Consider the following 22,617-nt stretch of genomic DNA (forward strand, 5'->3'; position numbering starts at 1 on the left):
CAACCTCGGCGGAAACTCATCATATCGACTGGTCTTAATGTAACACAGCGTATCATGCGATGGATTGATGTCAACGCTATCGTTTATTGTCCTGTTATTGGGTACATATTTTCTTTGTTTATTCGTATAATTATTAAGGTATTTTTTGTCGGTTTTGTTCTAAGTGAAAAAAATAAGTTACATATAACTGAATTTCTAACGAATCATATGACAATATATTATATATTTTGTACTTAGTTGAACTTTGCAATTTGAATATTGAAACTCATTCAATCTGTTTTTAACTGTTGCCACTGAAGCTTCGACTATTAGTAATATAAAACAGAAAATTATAAATATATATATTTTTTCAGGTTTCTTGTGAAACATTCTGTATAGATGATGAAGAAACTTTATTAGAGGCAGCTGAATCATTAGAATCAGATATTATTTCACCACTAACTGTAAGGTTTATCAAGTCACAACAACAGAGCTTACTAAAATGTAAGTATAACACCATTAAACATTGTGTTATCTTGTAAAAAGTATGAATCTGGTATAACATCCTGTATCGTTACAGTTTTCCGGGGTATAATTAGGGAAAGATCATTAAAACGAACAAAAATATAGTTCAAATTAATTTACTCAAAGATATGGTCATATCGATATTTAATTTCACTTCTAGAGTAGTGATTTACAATACCTTTTAATGACATTTGTCATCCTGGTGACTAAAAACACAATACTGTGAAGTTTTTAATCTCAACTTAGAGTAGTTGTAAAAAACCTTGGGTACTTATTTATAATCTAAAATGGGTACTTATTTTGTAGATTTATTTAGTAACTCTCAAGTGGCGTAAACTACATGTCTCTTTTTCAATTTTTTTCCCATAACTATGATATCAAAAGTAAAAAATTAAACTGATTTTTTTTTTAACTTTGATGCGATATAATTTAAAAGGAAGTGATGGGAGGTAAAACCTATCTTGCTATTTGAAAGTTTGTCTCAAATGCTAGAAAAGCCATGACCGAGAAAGATTTTTTCATACCGTTTTTTAGCTATATCGTATTTTATTAAAAAAATACATTTTATCAATTAAATCATATCTCGAAAAATATGCTCTTTACTAAATACCTCTAAACAAAACAGTTGTTACATTTTTGTTAAAAAGACTATTTATAAACATACAAAACCATAAAAAAAATTATTTAAAAAAATTTTTTTTGTTTGAAATGTTTTACATTTAAAAAAAACATTGAAAATTTAATTATTAAGGTAAATAAATAATGAGACGTATAAAAATCTCTATTTATTTGTATACTTTTTTATTACAAATTTTCAAGTAACAATTTTTTATAAAATAAATTTTTAATTAACAAAGTTATAGAATATTAATATTATAAATATTAATTTTCAAATTTTAAATAAAGTCACTGTAATATAAAAAATTCCAAACCATAAGATAAAAAAATTTTTTTTATCGTTTTATAAGTTTATAAATAGTTTTTTTTTTATCAAAATGCAACAACTTTTTTCTTTAGAGCTTTTTTGTAAAGAGCATATTTTCCGAGATATAACGATTTGATTCGTAACATATGTTTTTTTTTAAGTAAAATACGATATACTTAAAAAAATTGTATGAAAAAAAATTTCTCGGTTTTCTAGCATTTGGGACAAGCTTTCAAATGGTAAAGACATATTTTACTTCCCATCACTTTCCTTGAAATTATATCGCATCAAAGTTGGTAAAAAAAATCAATTTCATTTTTTTATTTCTGACGTCATAGTTTTGAAAAAAAATTAAAAACGAACGTGTAGTTTACACCACTTGAAAGATACTAAAAAATCTTACAAAATGAGTACCCACAGGGTTTTTTAGAACTACCTTAAGACGAGATATGAAACTTTAAAGTGTTGGGTTTTTAATCAACAGGGTAGCAAATGTCATTGAGCGGTACTGTATAATGCATACTAACATGCCAATAATAAAAAATTGAAAAATACAGAATCATGAATATTAATTACTGTGATAGAAGTAATTATAAAAGAAGCGATAATTCAGAAATGGATAAAAAGTAATAATGTAACACAGGAAAGTTTTATATACAATTGACTGTACATTTTTTTTTATTTAAGCAATTTTAATCCTGTATAAGGATTACTTTGTTACAGTTACATACAGAATATAACAATAGATTTCTTATACAATACATGAGGCTTGAAATTAAATTGATAGGTTACAATCAGTTAAGAAGTTACAAATAGATTTCGCAATATTGGTATTTATATTAGATAGTAAAACAGTGCTGGATCAAGGAAGGAACATTTTAGATTGTCTGATATTTGTGATAAATCTAGATCGTTGGTAATTGTAGAGTTGACATTGCCAGAGAATATGATCAAGGTCTTAATACTCATAATTGCATTCACATATGGTATCTTTGCAAAGCTTTATTTTAAATAAGAATGACTTCAAATTGTAGTGGCCTGACCTACAAATGATTTTGCGTGAGAGGTTTAGATTAGAAAACCAGGGCTTAGCTCGGTTGTTGTGAAAATTATCGAAATACAGAGCACCTTTGAATGCTCCTTCTTCGCAGATAATTTCGCGAATATTATTAATGTCATGTTTCGTAACGTACATTTTTAGATCAGTAAAAGGAGTTTTGAGATTGAAATCTGAAATAAAGGCGGTCGACTGCTTTGCCAAGGAGTCAGCTTTATCGTTACCGCGAATACCAGAGTGCGATGAAATCGAAACGAGCTTGAGTTGACGGTTATTTTTACTGGTTTTATAAAAATCCATAATATTTTGCCTTATTCTGTAAATGTGAGAGTTAACTTTGATACTAAGATTAATACTATTAAGGGAGAGGAGGGCACTAAGAGAATCAGTGAAGATTATTACATTTTGATTGGAATGATTAATAGCAATTTGAGTTGCATCACTGATGGCAACGCACTCAGCCGTGAATATCAACGCACTAATGTCAAGACTCCTTGTCACTGTTATTTTGAGAGAATCACAGATACATGCTGTTCCAACTGAGTTTCCTGAATCAGTTTTGTTACCATCAGTGTGTATAACATATGCGTTTTCATCAAATAACCTCTGCTCAATTAAGGAGTCAGGATGAAGAGCTTTTTTGAGTAAGAGACCAAATTCGGTATCAACTTCAGTATGATAGAAAATGGTATGATAATCAGTCTTCTAAATATTATAATGGTCATTAGCGAATACATTGTTGTTGTTGAAATTGGACTTTTTGATACACTGATGAGTCGGCGTTTGCTGTTTCTAAGTTTGCTATGTTTGAGTTGAATTTTGTTAAAGATACAGTGTATATTTTTATGAGCTATCAGACTGGAATTGAACATTACTTTACTAATGTAGTTGTTACAGAGATAAATAGAGCGATCTTCTAAGTATGTAAGTTTAGATTCTGAGAGTAGCACATTGGTGGGTGTACTTTTACGGTAGCCAAGAGCAAGTCTAATAGCAGTATATTGTATTTTTTCAATCATTTCAGAGTATCGCATAGTAGTGGGGTGGTAAACAAAATAATCATAATCGAGTATAGAAGGAGCATAGCTTTTATATAAAAGTAAAAGAGTTTCCGAGCTGGAACCCCAAATGACTCCACGCAAATATTTGACAAAGTTGATGGCTTTGAGAGTTTTTTTGCTGAGCGCACTGATGTGTGGTTTGAACGAAAGACGATAATAAAAAATCACACCGAGAAATTTAACAGATTTACTGGATGAAATAATATTGTCTGTGACTGTGATGGATGTTTCACCTGGTTTGATGTTCGATTGGTTGAAGTGGAAGAAAACGGTTTTGAGCGGAGCGAGATTAAGTCCAATTAGTTGAAGATTATTGTAGATAGAATTTATGGCTTTCTCAAGAAGCCTTTTAGAAGATGATAACGGGCTCCTGCTACAATAAACTACAATATCATCAGCGAACTTGGCCACTTTAACAGATTTAGGGATCCCATTAGAAATGGAAGCTATGTATATGCAAAACAGCAAAGGGCTCAAAACACCACCTTGTGGAACGCCCTTGCTAGTAGTTTTTGGATTTTTGTCTATTGTTTCGGTGTAAATGAGTCTTTTCCAGGTAATATGCTTAATAAACTTGATAAAGATAAGGGGACAGCCGACTTCAGCAAGTTTTTCAAGTCGGATTTCAACGTTGATATTATCAAATGCACCTTCGATGTCAAGAAATGCAGCAAGGACACACTTTTTCTCATGAAAAGCCTCTTCAACCTCAAGTGTCAGACCGTTCAGATTGTCGATAGTTGATTGTTCTTTCCTAAAACCTGTTTGGAAAATCAAATCAGGAAGTATGTTCTCTGTTTCAATCCACCATTGTAATTTATTTTTAAGCATAATTTCGAAAACTTTACACAGGCAAGAATTTGAGGCGATGGATCTGACCCCTTTGTTCTCGGGTTTATCTATGAAGTGAATGAATGATTTCTTCCAATCAGTTGGGAAGGAGCTATGTTGGTACATTTCGTTGAATATATCTACTAAAAGTAACTTATAGTTGATTGGTAGCCGCTGAATGGTTTCATAATCAATGCCGTCAACTCCACAGGATGATTTCATGCTTTTACTTGTTAAAGCCACATTGAACTTTGTAAAATTAAATAGATCCTCAATAAGAGGATTAGGTTGGCATGTGGGAATGTCGTCTCGATTATTTTGACACCAGTCAGGACTAGTATGATTGAGACAGTTCTTGATGCGATCAAAGTTTTGGTGGTTATCGGAGATGCTAGAGGGAGTAAAATTTGTTCATTTGTTTTTCAATAATTTGCTTTTATTCCAGACATACGATAGATTAGTACGAAAATTGATTGACTCGGCAAAGTTACGAAAGTTAGAACTTTTTTGTTTTCAAATTTCTGCGTGCGGTCGCGACAGCTTTTTTATACTCAATAGAGTCTTTAAAATTTTTAGTAAATCTCATTTTTTTAAAGCAGCTCTTCTGAGTCTCTTGAATCCATCACATTCCGAATCCCACCAAGGCACTGGGTTTCTATGAACATTATTATTTACAATGCGTTTGATTGGAGTATTTGCCTTAATAGCACTGGCAATGGTGTCGGTGAACAAAGCATATTTATCGCAAAGCGATGCGCAATCAAAATCAACAGTCAAGAAATTGTTAAAACTATCAACGAGGTTTTGGTTAACATCGTACCAGTTAGTTCTTGTAGATTTGAGATTGAATGATTTTTTGCGATATAAAGATTTATTAACATTGATATCAATAAAAATTGGAAAGTGATCCGATCCCCAGGTTTCATCATTCACAGTTACATTTATTTCATCAACAATATTGTTAGTAGAGAACACTAAGTCGAGATTAGAGTAGTAATTTGATATTTCACAATAAAAAGTCAATGAGTCAGGGTTGTGCAAATATGTATCAGAGCTATTATGGGCTAGAAGGAGTCTTTCGCCGTTATTGTCGAAATCATGACAGTTCCAGGTCGTGTGGTGGGCATTAAAATCGCCCATGATAAGTGTGTGAGTATCTTCCTCAATATTATCAAAAACAGATTTCCAATCAGATTGCAAAAGATCAAGACCTGGGGATCGGTAATGAGCTTGACATATGATGTTCGGGGCGACATTAATAATTTTAAACGCTAAAACCTCAAATTCAATATTAGGTGAGAGCAAGTCCGTAATCTCAACATAGGCTATATTATTTTTAATAAAAGCAACTATACCTCCACCTTGCTTGTGGAGACGATCTATCCGTAGAGTTTTGAAGCCTGTGAAATGAACACTACGATCTTGATCAGGATGAAGCCAGGATTCGACACATACTAAGATGTTAACTTTCTTGAGTATCTTCTTTATTTCTATCTGTCAGATGAATCACCTTCTCTACTAGTTTCGGATTCGGATTTATCATGGTTTTGTAATTTAGTTACCAGCCTCGTACATCTAGCCTTTAGTTTCGATCCAAAAATGAGATATTTCAGCTCTCTAATCATATTGGAGAGCCCACTGAGATCGTTTGTGAATTCAAGAGCGATTTCACAGGCGTTGCTTTTGCCGTACGCTTTTATAAGAAACTGCTTGAAATTTTCGTAGTTCAGTACGTATGAAGAGCTGTTGATCTCGATTTCACCTTTGACCGATGCTAGAATGTCGTCCATGTCGTCGAAGTCGTTTGTATCCGAAGCATTGTCAGGCTGCTCATCAGCGTCCTTTTTGGATTTTTTCTTTAGGGGAGGTTTCAAGGCAGGTTGAGATAACTTAGTGTTACGAGTAATTCTTCCTTTGACATCAGAAAAACTGGGGGTTGAAGAGTTACTAGAACTAGATAAAGCTCTTTTTTGGTGAGAGTTTGTTGGTAGGAGGCTATCAGATGAAGAAGAGTTTACGTTAGTGGGTGTACCATCCAAAACGGGTACTTCATAGGGAGCGTTCATTGGAAAAGCTTCTTGAATAAGAGATGACGATGTTCTGTTTAGTTCATTATTATCAATGGATTCGAGTGAAGGCATAACAGACGGAGGAATGTTGTTATTAATGGGACACCGCCTAGAAATATGCCCAGCTTTATGACACGTGAAACAGCAAGTAGAGTCGGTACTGAAGAATATCCAATAACTTGTGTTGTTGTGATTGATTTGTAACGATTCGGACAGTAATGACTCATCACCTTCTTTGATGTAGACTAGTAAGTAGATAAGCAATGTATGTTCTGGGATACAAAGGAGCCGACAAAGGATGCCGCCAATGTATAAGGGATACGTGTATGTTCTGAGTCACAAAGGAGCCGCCTGATGAAGGTGTCACGGCAGTGACACCATTTAATTTATGGTCAGACCCCATGCTGAGTTTCTAAAAGGCAATTAATGTACCTTTGACACCTCCTGCGTGCCAGTGGGCCCCATGCTGAGTGTTTAAAGGGCACTTGATATTCGTTTGACACCTCCCGCGTGCCCCCAATGTATAAGGGATATGTGTATGTTCTGGGACGGAAGCTAATATATAAGGGATATGTGTATGTTCTGGGACACAAAGAGGCAGCCCGATGAAGGTGTCGCGGTAGTGATACCTTTTAATTTAAGGTGAGACCCCATGCTGAGTGTTTAAAGGGCATTTGCTGTTCGTTTGACATCTCCCGCGTGTCAGTTGGCCCCTTCGACAGAGTGCCCCCCCCCACCCTCACCCGCCCACCCACCTACAGAGGTTGTTGAGGTAGGATGCTTTTTTTTTTTTTTTTTTTTTTTTTTTTTTTTTTTTTTTTTTTTTTTTTTTTTTTTTTTTTTTCCGAAAAGTTGGAGAATGCGTTACGCACCATAGTGAGCCATCGGGACTCACCGTGTGTGGGACTCTCCAGCCTGTAAAAGGACTGGCATACCCATTCAACTCCCAACTCTTATTTTACCTGTCCCCCACGGGAACCGCCGTGAGGCATTACTTCGCGAGGGACGGCATCGGCTGTAGCAGCCCCTCCTAAGTCGGTGCATCTACCGCACTTCTCGACACCTATCTAATTTCGATGGCTTCTTCTTTCTTCTTCGTCGTCTTTTTCTTTCTTCCTCCTTCCTGATGAGACCCAGCCGATCGACGATGGTCGTTACGAGGGTCGTCACCGCATTCCATCCATCCTGAGACTCCAGGAGGCACGTGCCAATACCCTCAGGAGTCTGAGGTCCTTTCCACAGTGCCTGGAATCGACTCCGTTCATCCCCAAACCGAGGGCAATGAAGCAACACGTATTCCACGTCCTCGTCTGCGCCAGGACAGGCCGGGTATTCCGGGCTATCTATCACCCTAATGCGGTGAAGGTAGCTGCAGAAGTTGCCATGGCCTGTCAGTGCCTGCGTTAGCTGGAAAGTGACAAAGCCATGGATTCTGCTAGTCCACTTTCTCACGTCTGGGATGATGCGATGGGTCCAGCGACCCTCCTCGGCTAGGTCCCATCTACCCTGCCACTTTATCAACGTCCTCTCTGTCCATCATACGTCTCGTCGGTCTCCGTCTGTACGCCATTCTCCACGGTATCTTTCAGCCCTATCGGCTGCTAGCAGGTCCACTGGTGGGATTCCTGCAACAACGGATAAGGCAATATCGGACACGGTTCGATAGGCACATGCAACCCTCAGCGCGACCACCCTGCAGGCTCTCCGGCATGGGTCGCCATAGCTTTTGTGTTTGTGCAGAGCATCTGCCCAAATTGGAGCTCCGTATAAAATGACGGAACTCACTACTGACGCAAGAAGCAACCGACGCGGCTGCTTTGGTCCTCCTATATTGGGCATGATGCCCGCTAGCGCTCGGGTGACGTTTACGGCTTTAGAGCCCGCATTCACCAAATGTTCCTTGAACGATAGGCGCGCGTCCAGAGTAACACCTAGGTATTTTAAAGTGTCTACCGACCGTATTTGTCTTCCTTCTACCATGAAGGTGGCGTACCTCCTTGCTTTTGTCCTAGAGATGAGCAACGCTTCCGTCTTCTCCGCTGCCAGATGTAAACTCTGGCCTCTCAACCAACCGGCTACTGCCGCGGTAGAAACATCTCCGAGATATTCTATCTCTTTGATGCTTTTCCCGACGATGACTAGCGCCACGTCGTCAGCAAAAGCCACCATCGAAACTCCCTCTGGCAGTTGCTGTCTCAGCAGTCCATCATACACGATGTTCCACAGTAGTGGCCCGAGGACCGAGCCCTGTGGCACGCCTCCTGAGATGTTATAGGAGTGCATGCCCTCATCGGTGTTAAAGAACAGAGTCCGATCAGTCAGGTAGCTCGAGATGATCTTCCTCAAGTAGAGTGACACCCTGAAACACTCTAGGGACATCATAATGTTGTCCCATCTTGCCGAGTTGAACGCATTTCGAATGTCCAAAGCGATGATCGCACACATACGCCTTGCGCTCCGGCCACTGTTGATGGCATTTGTGGCAACGGCCACCACCCTGCCTATGGCATCCATAGTTGAGCGACCCTTCCTAAAGCCGAACTGGTTGTCGGACAGATCACCTGTCCGCTGTATGGCCGCCTCCAGTCTGGCATCGATTACCCGCTCCAGGAGCTTTCCCACTATGACTAGCATACACAGCGGTCGGTACGAGGATGGCTCCTCCGGAGGCTTATTTCCCTTAGGGAGAAGAACCAACCTCTGAGCCTTCCACTGTGGTGGGAAAAACCCTTCTGCCAGACAAGCGCTGAACGTGTGCCAAAATAAATTTGAGGCGTTCAGCGCCGCGGTCTTAATGGCCAGCCCCGGGATCCCGTCTAGTCCTGGCGCTTTTTGCACGGATATCCTAGAGGCCGCCTCTCTCAACTCGGCTTCGCTAACCTCTGGCAGCTCGGCTTCATCGCCTACCGCCATCAGTCTCAGTCCAGTGCCAGGTACCCGCTGTTCATGATTGGGGAACAAGTGCTACACGATCCTGTCCAGCAGTAGTGGACAGGAAGGTGGAACCTGTCCCCTGAGCTTGATCCGGTGCATGACCGCCTTGTATGGTCTGCCCCACGGATCACGGTCCACTTCTTCACAGAAGCTCTGCCAGCACCTTCTCTTGGCTGTTTTGATGTCGGCTTTCAGCTCCTTTCGCTTACTCTCATAGGCCGCGGATAGCTGTTCGTGTCGCGGCCCGTTTCGAGTTCTCTGATGCAGCCTTCGGGTCTTCAGGCACTCACGCCTTATTTGGGAGATGTCCTCGTTCCACCAGTACACCGGTGGACGGCCACGAGAATTGACTCGTGTGACCATGGAGGCATCGCAAGCCGCTGTTAGGGCTTTGGTGAGTACCTGAGCCCTTTCTTCCGACGTTCCGTCGACCATTGTCCCTTCTAAAGAATAGAGAAAGGTCTCTTGGTCGAAGGTTGTTCTTACCCATCTCCTTTCTTTCTGTCGTGTAACCCCTCCCACTCTCCTGCCGATTATCGTATGGAGCCGGTACACGATGGCATGATGGTCGCTGCCCGTGTAGCGATCGCCAACTTTCCAGTCGATCCCCACGCCCATTAATCTAGGATCAACGAAAGTAAGGTCGACTATTGACGATTTACCGGCCTTTGTATAGGTCGGAGTCGTCCCTGAGTTAGCGATTTCCAGCTCCAACGACCCAAAGGCCTCGAGGAGTGCCCGTCCGCGTGAGTTTGTTCTAGTGCTTCCCCACTCGGTTGCCCAGGCGTTGAAGTCACCTCCAATCACTACCGGGACTTAGGAGAACTTGGCACTAGCTACAATGGCATCCAGGGATCTCAGGAACTGCCCGTCGTCCTCGCTATCGGTTCTCCTAGGTGGAAGATAGCAACTATACACACGCATACCAGCTACCTCCACCCAGGTGAACGTTGGTACGGTGTCTACCATTTTTTTAGATATGTGGAGGTTTCCACATATCCAAATGGCCGCTTTCCCCGTCGCGTCCTTAACCCAGTTTGATTCACTGAGATCCCTGTACTCCTCGCTGACGATGACTATGTCGGCCTTCTCCTCCATGACCAGCTGCGACAGCAGGTTTTAGGCTACTTCGCAGTGGTTGAGGTTTATTTGGAGCACCTTAGCCATTGATGGTTGGTGCTGCTACCTCCATGGCTACGCCTTTTATAGTGGCAGTGCAGTCCACTGCCTTATGTCCGTCCCGGCCACACCGAAAGCACCGCTTTGAGCGGTCAATCTCGCTCTCATAATGCCTTGCGATGTGTCCGGTTTTTTGGCACCTATAACACTTTGGTAGCCCTTCGCGTAATCGAACTCTGCAGTTGACCCAGCCGATTCTTAACTTCCCATTTCTTAGGAGCTTTTTTGCAGCTTCCGAAGGGAGCAAGACATTGGCCACCTGTGTCTCCCCGTATGCCTTCCTGAGTTTGATGCTACTAGTTGGCAGGCCAGAAAGACCGGTGACAGTGACGATGGCCTCCAGTACCTCATCTTCTGTAGTAGCCTCATCTACGTCCTTGATGATAAGGGTCTCCTTGTGAGTCAGCATCTGTACATCAGCTGAATCTTTCAGCATAGATGAGACTACCTTTTGCAGTGCAGGTGTCTCTTCCCCCTTCTGACCTAGCTCGAGGAGTAGCACGCCCACTCTAGTCCGCCTGATTTTCTTCACCCTTTCCCCGAGTGCTTTTAGTTCAGGCCCCCCGCCGCTTTGACCTTTCGTAGGAGGCCAGCATACGACACGTCGCAGAATGCCTTTATCTTAATGGCATCCGGCCGAGGTGCTTTAAGCCCAGCGCTAGCCTTAAGCTCATCTTCTCTGCACCTGCCTGCACGTTTCACTCCTACTGCTCGTTGCCCATCCTGTGGCTGGTTCTTCTTCTTCTGCTTCTTTCCGCTCTTTCTAACCACTGTAGTCAAGTCAGTGGTAAGAGCGTGAGTCGCTTGCTCCGAGGATGGAAGCGCGGCGCCAGGTGCCGTAGTCCGTACCTCCTTGCGCGCTTTTTTTGTCGAAACCTGCACCAGTGTAGGCGGGGGTGTTCGCTCGCGCAACCTCTGGTTTCCAGGTCCAGGACGGAAGATGGGCGATGTCTGGCAAGCTTGGCATACGCTTGATATCAAGCTTTTTGTTCTGTCTCCCGCTGACTTCACCTTCAGGTATTGGGCAAGGGCTCTATCGGAAGCCCTTGCCATCTCCTTCAGTTCCTTGTGAATATTGTTCTTGCCTAGAACAAATTTCACAAGATCACTGAGCTTTACCTTTAGCAGATTGAGAGCGTTCTTCTCCTCATCTGCTCCGAGGCCTTTCTGTCTTGACTGCTCTCTTGGTTCGTACATTTTGGCGTCCCCAGAATCCGCGCCAGCACCGGCCACCGAGGCTTTCACTCGATCGGAACCGATGGTAGGATTGGCCTCTTTCGAGGGATTACCTACCTGGGGTATATTGTTAGTAAATGTACTATCCATCGTTGGTTTATCTTCGGAGCTCCTACTCCTAGTCCGTAACCCTGGACAGGATTTGTGTTTGGTCCGCGAGAGGTATTTTATTTCCCTCAAACCCTCCTACTATTGGCAAGCCAATAGTAAGCGAGCCTCCCTATCCGCCACCTGGGAATGCGCCACGTCGGGGTTCACCTCACCGTCCACTTAGACTACTAAGTAGGTCCGTGGCTGAGGTAGGATGCTGTAGAAGTCGGTAGAGTGTATGGTAAACTATATGATGGTCTCTCTCTCTCTATCCCTCTCTCTCGCTCTCCTTCGATAGTAGGGCGCTTATACTGGCTCAGTGTGGCCCCTCGGAGAGGGCGTAGCATCTCTAGCTTGCTAGGTGTAACCATCACCCATCCACCTTCCACCTTTCGTCTGACTACCCCCGCTTCAACCTACAGCGCCGAAACCGCTGCTTTCAGCGCCACCATAGTGCTTAAAAGCCGTGCTCGATTGGAAAAGAGCGCAGTCTTTCGACACAGCCCGCTTCACTAGCTTTCTTAGCAGTGACAAGCAGTAGTAGTAGTAGTAGTACTACTACTAGTAGTAGTAGTATTACTAGTTACCCTACGTGCATTTTCATCACAATGGCTTCTATTTCTTATTTTGAAAATACAGTACGCGATTTATGGAAAGCCTATTACAACTCAGACGCTAATAAGGATGATTTTATTAGATGGAAAAATATAATAATTACCGCTTTGCATTCTCTTGAAGAATATATTTTACGGCCTAACTTAAGTAGAGCAATACGACAGAGATGTCAAACATGCGCTACTCATTTGAATTCAATCGAAATTAATTTAAATAATTCCATAAAAGTCGGAGGAAATGTTAATTCATTACGAGTCATTCCAAACCAAATTGAAGGGGACGGAGTTATTTGTACCTCTCAGAACATGCGAGGGTGGTCCAATAAGTACTTAGCCTACAAAAGAAAAACGAAAATTTTGTAAAAGTGACATTTTATTTTTCAACATAGTCTCCTTTTAGTTCGATACACTTGGCCCAGCGATGCTCCAACTTCTTTAATCCGTCTGAAAAATACGTTTATATATCAACTTTAAAACATGATAAGTATGTAAATCTTTTGTTATTACAAAGAGATTATATTGATAAGAATAAAACAGAACAATCTAATAGATCAAATAACAATGATAATTTCAAATTAACATTCCACTATGTATGGATTAAAAACTTATCTGCTCTTGTTAGAAGTCAAGTAACGAAATACAACTCACAAATTTATCTATGTGAACGCTGTCTCCACTATTTTCATAATAAAGAAAAATTGTATATTCATGAGACAGATTGTTCAAAATTAAATAAATATAGAGTTAATCTACCTAATTTTCCTCTTCTGAAATTTAATCATAATGATGAAAAGAAATGGTTCCGTTTATTATCTATGCTGATTTAGAGTGCTTATTGAAACCAGTAAATAATGGACGATCCTTCCAAGATCATGAAGCCTTTAGTGTGGGGTTTTATATAAAATGTAGTTATGATGATTCCAAATCAGTCTTTAAGATATATAGAAAAAAACTGAATGAAAAACAATCACCCGCACAATGGATTATCAAACAATTTCAGCTTTTGTTAGATGAAATGAATCAAATATATAAGAATGCAACAGAAATGAATCTTTCATGGCGTAATCAAATCGATTTCAAGATGAGCAAAGTGTGTCATATTTGTAGAAAATATTTTCAACGTGATGAAACAAGAGTTAGAGATCATTGTCATTTGACGGGCCGATTTAGAGGTGCTGCTCACGCATCCTGTAATTTAAATTATAAGAATCCTTATTTTATACCAGTCGTCTTCCATAACTTTACTGGATATGATTCTCTTTTTATGATAAAAGAAATAGCTACTAGCTCTGATCTTGAGAAAAATGTGACTGTTTTAGCTGAAAACAAGGAAAGATATATAGCTTTCACAAAACACGTGGACGGTAGTACTGTAAATTTGAACTGTAATAGATATGCAAAAGCTAATAATTGATATATGGGCTTAGAATATAATGAAAAAGAACCTAGCAAGACTTTGATGTACTTTGATTTTAACAATTTATATGGTTGGGCGATGACGCAATCATTACCATATAAAAATTTTAAGTGGGTCTCTAACATCGATGAGCTTCATTTTTTCAATGTTTCCGATAATAATGAGGTTGGATATATTTTAGAAGTTGATCTAGAGTATCCAAAAGAACTACACGACGAATATAAGGACCTTCCACTTTGTCCTGAACATAACACACCACTCGAATCAAGACAAAAAAAACTTTTAACAACACTGTATAATAAAGAACGGTATATCATTCATTATAGAGCGCTAAAGCAGGCTATTAAATACGGACTCAAAATAAAACAAATATACAGAGCACTTCAGTTTAATCAAAAGCCGTGGCTTAAAATTTATGTAGATTTGAATACAGAAAAAAGAAAACACGTTAAAATTAATTTAAAAAGTTATTCTATAAACTCATGATTAATGCAGTATACGGAAAGACTAGGAGGATAAAAAGAAACGAAAAGACGTTAAATTAATTAGTGCATGGAGTGGCAGATATGGAGCAGAAGCACGGATCGCCCAACCCAACTTTCATAGTAGTTCAATCTTTGATGAAAATTTCGTAGCAATACAGTTATCATGGACGTCTATTAGTATTAAAAAACCAATATATATTGGACTTTGTGTGCTAGATCTCTCAAAAACATTAGTATACGACTTCCACTATGGCTACATAAAAGAAAGACTACCTCATAAAGCAAAATTACTTTATACTGATACAGATAGCCTCGTATATGAATTTCAAGATGTCGATATATATGAAATAATGAAAGAAAATATCAATAAATGTGATACATCAGATTACTCAGAAAATAATCAGTTTAATATGCCGTTAGATAATAAAAAAGTTCTCGGTATTATGAAAGATGAATGTAATGGTAATATTATGAGAGAATTCATTGGACTTCGAAGTAAAATGTATAGTATACTAATAGAAAACCACGAAGCAATAAAGAAAGCAAAAGGCGTAAAAACACATACTGTTATAAAAACAATAGATCATGAAGATTTCCAAAACTGTTTATTGGATTTAGAAATTATTAGGCGTGAGCAATGCAATATATGAAGTGTGTTGCACCATGTAAGAACAGAAAGAGTGCAGAAAATAGCACTAAGTCCATATGAAAATAAACGATATATATTCGATAAAAATCCTGATACATCCATGGGGTCATTACAAAACTATTGAAAGGTCAAAGCTTAAAATCAAGAGTGCGGAGGAGCGAAGGAAAAGAAAGATCATAGAAATGGAAGAAAATCCTCAAGAAAGTTGTAAGCTTCCTCCAACCTCCGATAGAAGTCGCTTAGAATAGAGTAGTAATAGTGGGGAGGAAGAATGCTTAGTTAGGAAAAGACTAAGGATAAAATAGTGAGAGAGTGGGGACAACAGTAGAGTGGGGGACAACGGCAGACATGGCAACTAAAGTCGGAGGAGTATGGGCAATGGAATCATATGAGAAATTACTCAAGTGGGGATAAGGCCAAAAGAGAAAAAAATTACGGTGGCTCGAGTTCTTAGAGAGGGGGCGCATGGTACAAAATGGAGAACACACCTCAGTCCGTCACTGTTATTCAGCAGTAGGTTGAAGCAACAGCAGTAGTCTCTCTCCCTAGTTCTCCTATTCGACTTCTAGATTTTCTCTTAAAAGTAAGTTTCTTGTATACGAGTAGCTCTCTAACTACATCCTAGTAATATTAATTATTGATTGATTTTTTTATTATAGAATGGATTTTTCATCAATTAACAAAATAGCCAAATCGGCATTCTTACCTAGAAAAACAATGTCGCAATTAGCAAATAACTGCACCTATATGATAACGAAATTAAGATGGCTGAATACTGGTTATGGATTCAGTGTTGTAATAACCGTAGACGACGAATTTAAAATTTTTCTACCTAAGCGAGTAAGCTTAGCGTTAGAAAAAGACGAAGATATATTGAAGAAATTATTCGAGAATGTGGAGAAAAAGGAGTTGTTTATTTACCATCGAGAAGGCACGAATATTGAATTTAAAAATTAATCTAGTATAATGTGTAAATGTATACATAGTAAATAAGTTTATATTTAAAATTTTAATTATGTCTTTAATCCTAATTTAATTATTCCTTCAAATCCTCTTTTTTTGGAGAGGTTGAAGTAATTACTTATGCGTTCTTTCTGCCGAGTTTCGACTTAGTGTAAAGGTCTCATAAGCAATGTTAGTAGTGAAAGCACCTCACAGGTGAGAGCGATGGTTGGGGATCTCACCATTCCCTAACAAAAAAAAAAATAAAGAGAGAAAGGGCAATTTCGGCGGCTCGAAAAGCGAAGTAGTGGGATTATATTCTAAAATAACGATAAGATGTTAATAGGAAGCCCATTCTGTTCGTAGTAGTGGTAAGAAGAAGAAGTAGTAGTAGAAACTAAGCCATGCCAGCTATAAGAGACAACAGGAGATCTCACTCCTTTTCTAAGCATGTATGGTTTGCGAAGAAAGTTAAAATACATCATCTTCCATACGAAGAAAATGACTCTAGAAAAGGTATTTGGGAGCAGATAGCACGAAATTACGAACGTTTCTAAAGACGTATTGATGAATTGAATAAAGTTACATGTTACGTGACGTCCTATTATATTACAATTATATACTATAGAATAATATTTTGCTTTCGGGATTTCCGTTCGGACATAGTATAGCTAGCAGTATTCGTGTGCACGACTCGGTGGGAATGAGCGGCAGAGGCTGATTCACGCTGAGTTAGCATGCTGCAGTCGGCGTGCTTAGCTAGGTAAGACGAGCCGCTACGAGAAGCGTAAACGTCTAAAGCATATGCGCGAGAGAGAGACGGTATGCTAGGGACAAAGGCTATATAATAAACCAGCGAAAGCAGAGCGATAGAGAATTAGTCAGTTAGAAGCGAGCGCTCAATTAAAAAGGCCGCATATTTTTCCTACTGAAATTCAAACCATAATAGAAGTTTGAGTTTTTAATTGTTTGAGTCATAATTAAATATTAGAAGTGTCGAGTACGATTGCTTTAATAATTTTGCGTAAACGAAAAATCACAGGAATTATCATTTTCTTGCGTGTTGCTACGCTATTGGAAAAAGAAGATATTAGACAACTAAAATCATAGGAACTATCATTGTCTGGCGTGTTACTACAGTATTGTATAAAAAATATATTGTACCAGTTGATCTGATCAGATTCAGAGAAAAAGTTATTAGCCACATCACGAAGCGAATAATATTTTGGACCAATTTATATTTACAATAATAATACGAAGTGAGTAATACTTTTTATGTAACCAAAAAAAATACTAGACATCGCGACGCCAAAATTACGCGTCTGAGAATATATATATATATATATCTATTCTGCTTAACTTATTTATGTTATGAAAGAGACTAGAATAAATATTATAATTGTAAACATCCATAAGTTATCCATATGCTTCCCCACTACATTAAAGAGAATCGCTATTACATTTTTGCTTCGAATAAATAAGCGAAGAACGTTATAAACGTTCAATTATTTATTTTACAAAAACGATATCGAGTATCGAATTATAATAATACAGATTTCATTATTGACGCGCGAACGGGCCGGGCTGCCCGAAAGCCTGACTACCGCCCGAGTCTAAGGCGCTCGGCTGTTAAAAGAGCCTTCGTACGGGACAAACTCGACTCGCGCGAGTTGTCACCTATCAATTGGTAGCAGAGCGTGGTTTTCAGGCTTGGTATTTTTGCTTTTCCCTCGCGTTGATAACATTTTCGATAGTTTATCGAATAACCATATAAATTTATTTATATATTGGGTAGCACGAGTATTAATTGTAACAGGCTGCCGTTTAGTCTATAATCTCCTGAATGTACCTTTATTAAGACTAGACGACGCCTAGTTATCTATGTGCTCGAAGCACATCAACCTACCTTGTCTCGGAGTGCGCCTACGCAGAGTCTCTTCACTATTCCGAGTTGGGTTACCCCAACTCACCGCTTGGCGGCGCTGTCGCCCTTACTAGTAGCGCTCGCGCGGCCACTGCTGGAAACTAAGTTGAAGATTCCCGTCTACCGGTATCCGCGTGATCCGTGCTACGCTACCGGCGAATTCGAATCAAAACAAACAGATATAGACGCGACCTCCGGACAAAGGAAAAACACAATAACGACTACTTGATTTAATAAAGGCTAACGTTCACTTTATTAATGCAATTTAACTACACGGGGGTTTTGCCGAGAGTCTTGCGCACGCTTGCGCGAATGACAATATACGCAGACTGAGAGAGAGAGAGAGAGAGAGAGAGAAAACCGCGATCACCGCGATCTAACCGCTCGCATGCAACAATTAATTTCCTCGCGCACGCTGCGCGGGATCGCACGCTAATTACAACAGTAAAAAGGGGAAGGTGCACCTACCGCGAGAACGATGAGGATACGGTGGCCAACCGTATCCGAACAACCAACTGTTGAAGCGCTGCTTCTCTGCTCGCCGCACCGCCGCGATTACTATTGCTGCTGTTGTTGTTGCTGCTGTCGCCGCTACTGCTGTTGTTGCTGTTGCTGCTGCTGCTGCTGCAGCTACTGCTGCTGCTGTTGCTGCTGCTAGCACATCCACGCAAGTTCGCACCTCTGACCTCGCACTTCGCACCACCAAAACGAAAACGCGATAACGACACGGGAAAACAGGTTAGCGACAATGCAGGCCGACTGAGTGACACAGTCATACTGCCTGTTGAACGCTCCCCTCCCGGTCATTGCCCCTACGCGCCCTCTCTCTCTCGCGAACCGATCGCGGCTTTTCTCGATCAGCCGCTCATTAACCTCGCGCGAGTCTAACGATTTACGCTAATCGTTGCATAATGTAATAAGTATTAATACACTATACTATTAGAATATATGTATTATTGATTAGTGTGTAATATATAGTATTACATAGTGTTAATATATATTGACGCGTATTAATTAATATTAATACATATTAATTAATCCGCCGTCTTTTTCATCATTATTAATATTAATTTTTTTTTCTCTCTTATATCTCGAAACGCGATACGGGTGAATAGGACGCTCGTTTTTGAGCAAGCTAAAGCCACGCCGAAGACGCGGAAAAATTGTTTTTTCACACGATCGGGGGCTCAGGAATTCATCGGAGTTTCGTTTTCGGTCGCGGAAGCGTAATCAGAGTGTTCGCGTCTGAAACCGGGTGCGTCTCTTTTTCCGTTCCCACATTTCATGATTAGTTGACGGAATAGCATTGGCAACGTGATCCTTTGCTTACAAATATTTGAAAGTCAAAACGTGGCTTAGGAAAATTCCCTTGATTTATGAACGATCGTTTAAAATTTTGACGTGCGCGTTTGCGAAATATTTTATTTCTTTTTTTATTCCGTTGTAATAGGGGAATGACACTTGGCATTATCTAGTACCATTCAGTTATTAAAATTTCCCTTAATTATTTTTATTTTTACTTTTACTACTAAAAGTATTTATTAATATAAGAATAATATATTTATTAGGAATAATATTTTATTAATATAATTTATTTATTGATTAATGGAACAATATAAATTAATTATTAAAATAAAAACTTATAAATATATATATAATAAATTGTTACTGATTGATAATAATAATTGGTATTTTATTGGTAGTTATTGTTCGAATAAATTATTAATTGTTAATTGTAATTAATTAATAGTTATAATTGGTATTTTGTTGATAATAATTATTGGAATAAATTATTATCATTGTATTATCGGCTTTATTCATTTATTATTATTATTAAAAAAAAAAAAAAAAAAGAGAGAGAAGAAAAATATAAGACCTAGGACCATAACGAAATCGAGTCGGCTACTCTACAGTTATTGACTAGTATGTCGGCGAGTTTTACCCTACAGAATATAATACAAAGGATTACGCAGTTCGATGGAAAAAATGTGCCGCTTAAAGACTTCATCCAAGATATCCGCAATAGAAGAGCGTTGATTACAGATCCACAGGATCCGAATTTTGTCCGCTTACTAATTGCTAAACTACGAGGACCCGCCCGTGACTGCATTTATGGAAAATCCATTAAGGCAGTTGATGACTTAATCAGGATCTTAAAGGAACGATTCGCACCTTGCAAAGACTTCGCTTACTACGACTCCAAAATCTATAGCCTGCGTATGAAGCAAGGGGACACTGTTGGGGACTTTCATGATAGGATAAACATCCTTTTGAACTGTGCACAGAACGCGCTGAAAGAAGAGCTCGGAGAAGAGTACACTGAGGCGATGATGACCCTAATGCGCAACTCAACTATTAAGACTTTCATAGATGGATTGCCAAAAGAAATTGGAGACTTAGTGGACATTAAACAGCCTAAAACCTTGGAGGATGCTTATAAAGAAGCATTGCGTATAGAAACAAGAAATAAGTCAAGGGCGAGGCATGGAGAGTGCAACCCTAATAAATGGACGAATTTATTGCGCAGCCTCAATGTTAACTTCGTTCAAGATCAACAAAACGACCAAGAGGAACAATTAGAGGATGAGTGGGATGAATTACCCGGAGAAATCCAACAATTATTTGTACAGAGAAATCAAGGACAGCAATCGTATATGAATAATCAAGGACAGCAATCATATACGAATAATCAAGGACAGCAACAGAGTCGATCTCAAGGGCAGAAACCGAACCAAAATAGGAATTGGAAGCCTCGTTACAAAAATCCTCAGGACAGTGGACCACACGCAGGACGGCTATATAACCCAGATACACACTCTTATCATCATCCGTTTGGAAAACGCTATGGAACAATAGCTTACGACCAGCAGCAAAGAGGCGAGCTTAGACCTAATCCAAAGTACCAGCAACATAATTATGTTAGTAATTTAAACTCAGATGGGGCTCGCCCAGCAGCGAATGGAACGGGCCCCTGTCAGACGTGTCGCCAGAATCAAGAGAAAGTTCAACCGAATGCGAAGACGATGTTGACCGAAATTCAGGAAGTATCGACGTCCGAAAAACCGCGAGTACACCCGGCAAAAGTAATGACAATACTAAAGAATCCACAATCGTTAACGAACCAGTCATCGCAGTTGCCTCAAATTGGGGACTTGGCACAGGAAATAATCAGATCTATGCGCCAACAAGAGTAAGGTTTCGTATACCAGAGACCAGTAAAAAGTGGACCGTGTTTATGGTTGATAATGGATCGGCCGTGAACTTAATTAAGTTTAGTACATTAAATTGAACTTGATCCGAGGGAGGTCACTACCTTGAGCGGTATTACGGCACACACCGTTCCGACCATAGGCACGGCGATATTAACGATTAATGGAAAATCCGCAAAATTCCACATAGTATGGAATAATTTTCCTATTGAACAGGACGGGATGTTAGGCAGAGATTACTTGATCGATACCAATGCAGTGATTTCGTATTATAATAACAGCCTAATGGTAAATAGCGACGTAATGAACCCGATATCGTTTTTACCGAATGATGTTCCCATTGACCGATTACAAGATGACCTGATACAAGCTATGAGTATTAGAGCTCGTGAAGATGAGGTATCGGATATTGAAACTACAGCGGACCTAGACAGAGGAATAGAACGACTGGGTTGTAATGAAAACGTGAATAATAAGATTACAAATGGCGAAGAGGGACTGCCGGTTGGCACGGTGCGATATACATTAGCACCAAGGACTCGCCAAGTTATACAGATTAATTTACTGAAGAGCACACTCGCGGAAGGGTATTTACCTAGAATAAATGTGGCGTATGATAAAGTGTTTCTTGGGGAAGGCATAGTCATTAACGATCATGGGACCTGTAAGATTATGGCCATCAATACCCACGAGAGAGAAGTAACCATAGAAGTAGACCCAAAGGAAATTATTCCATTTGAATATTACAAGTCGGAATTCTCTAGTGACGCGAATTCAGATCAGAAAGGTAGCCTTCAGGGATCGCGGACTATGGACCAACCCGAGAAACGGCGTAATCAATTATTGCAATTGATTAGAACAGGACACCTTAACTCGCATGAGCTCAAGAGTATTAAACGGCTGTTGAAGAAATATCCGAATGTGTTTTTACTCCCTGGATAACCTTTACCATGTACTAACTTAATAGAACATGAAATACACTTAGAAAACAGAGTACCAGTTAATACCAAACAGTATAGGCATCCTCCTGTGCACCGAGAATTTATATCGGAACAAATCAAAAAACTCTTAAGGGAAGGAATAATCGAAGAATCTAACTCACCTTATAACTCGCCGCTCTGGATTGTTCCTAAAAGCCCGGCAAGTGATGGCACACCAAGGTGGAGGATGGTCATCGACTTTAGAGAATTAAATAAAAAGACTATTGGTGATGCCTACCCTTTACCCAACATTGCTGATATTCTAGATCAGTTGGGAGGTTCGATGTATTTCTTGATGTTTGACTTAATCAGTGGATTTCAACAAATTCCCTTAAGAGTTGAGGACAGGGAGAAGACGGCATTTTCAATTTTTGATGGACATTTTCATTATATCAGAATGCCGGAAGGACTAATGAACGCGCCAGCGATGTTTCAACGAATGATGAATGCATTGCTGCGAGGACTACTGAATGTAGAAATGTTAGTGTATTTGGATGACGTGATAGTTTAC

General features: G+C 39.6%; 1 protein-coding gene across 1 annotated transcript in view; it reads left to right on the plus strand.

Moving 5' to 3' along the window:
- Positions 1 to 22,617, plus strand: part of LOC131673090 (nitric oxide synthase, salivary gland-like) — a 328,713-nt gene that overhangs the window by 251,206 nt on the left and 54,890 nt on the right. The window contains exon 4 of the mRNA XM_058950800.1: positions 354 to 483. Within this exon, the coding sequence (XP_058806783.1) occupies positions 354 to 483 (130 nt within the window). The remainder of the gene's footprint in view (positions 1 to 353; positions 484 to 22,617) is intronic.

This window comes from Phymastichus coffea, unplaced genomic scaffold (genome assembly GCF_024137745.1).
Source record: "Phymastichus coffea isolate CEN01 unplaced genomic scaffold, Cenicafe_Pcof_1.1 PCOF00167, whole genome shotgun sequence".
NCBI lineage: Eukaryota > Metazoa > Arthropoda > Insecta > Hymenoptera > Eulophidae > Phymastichus > Phymastichus coffea.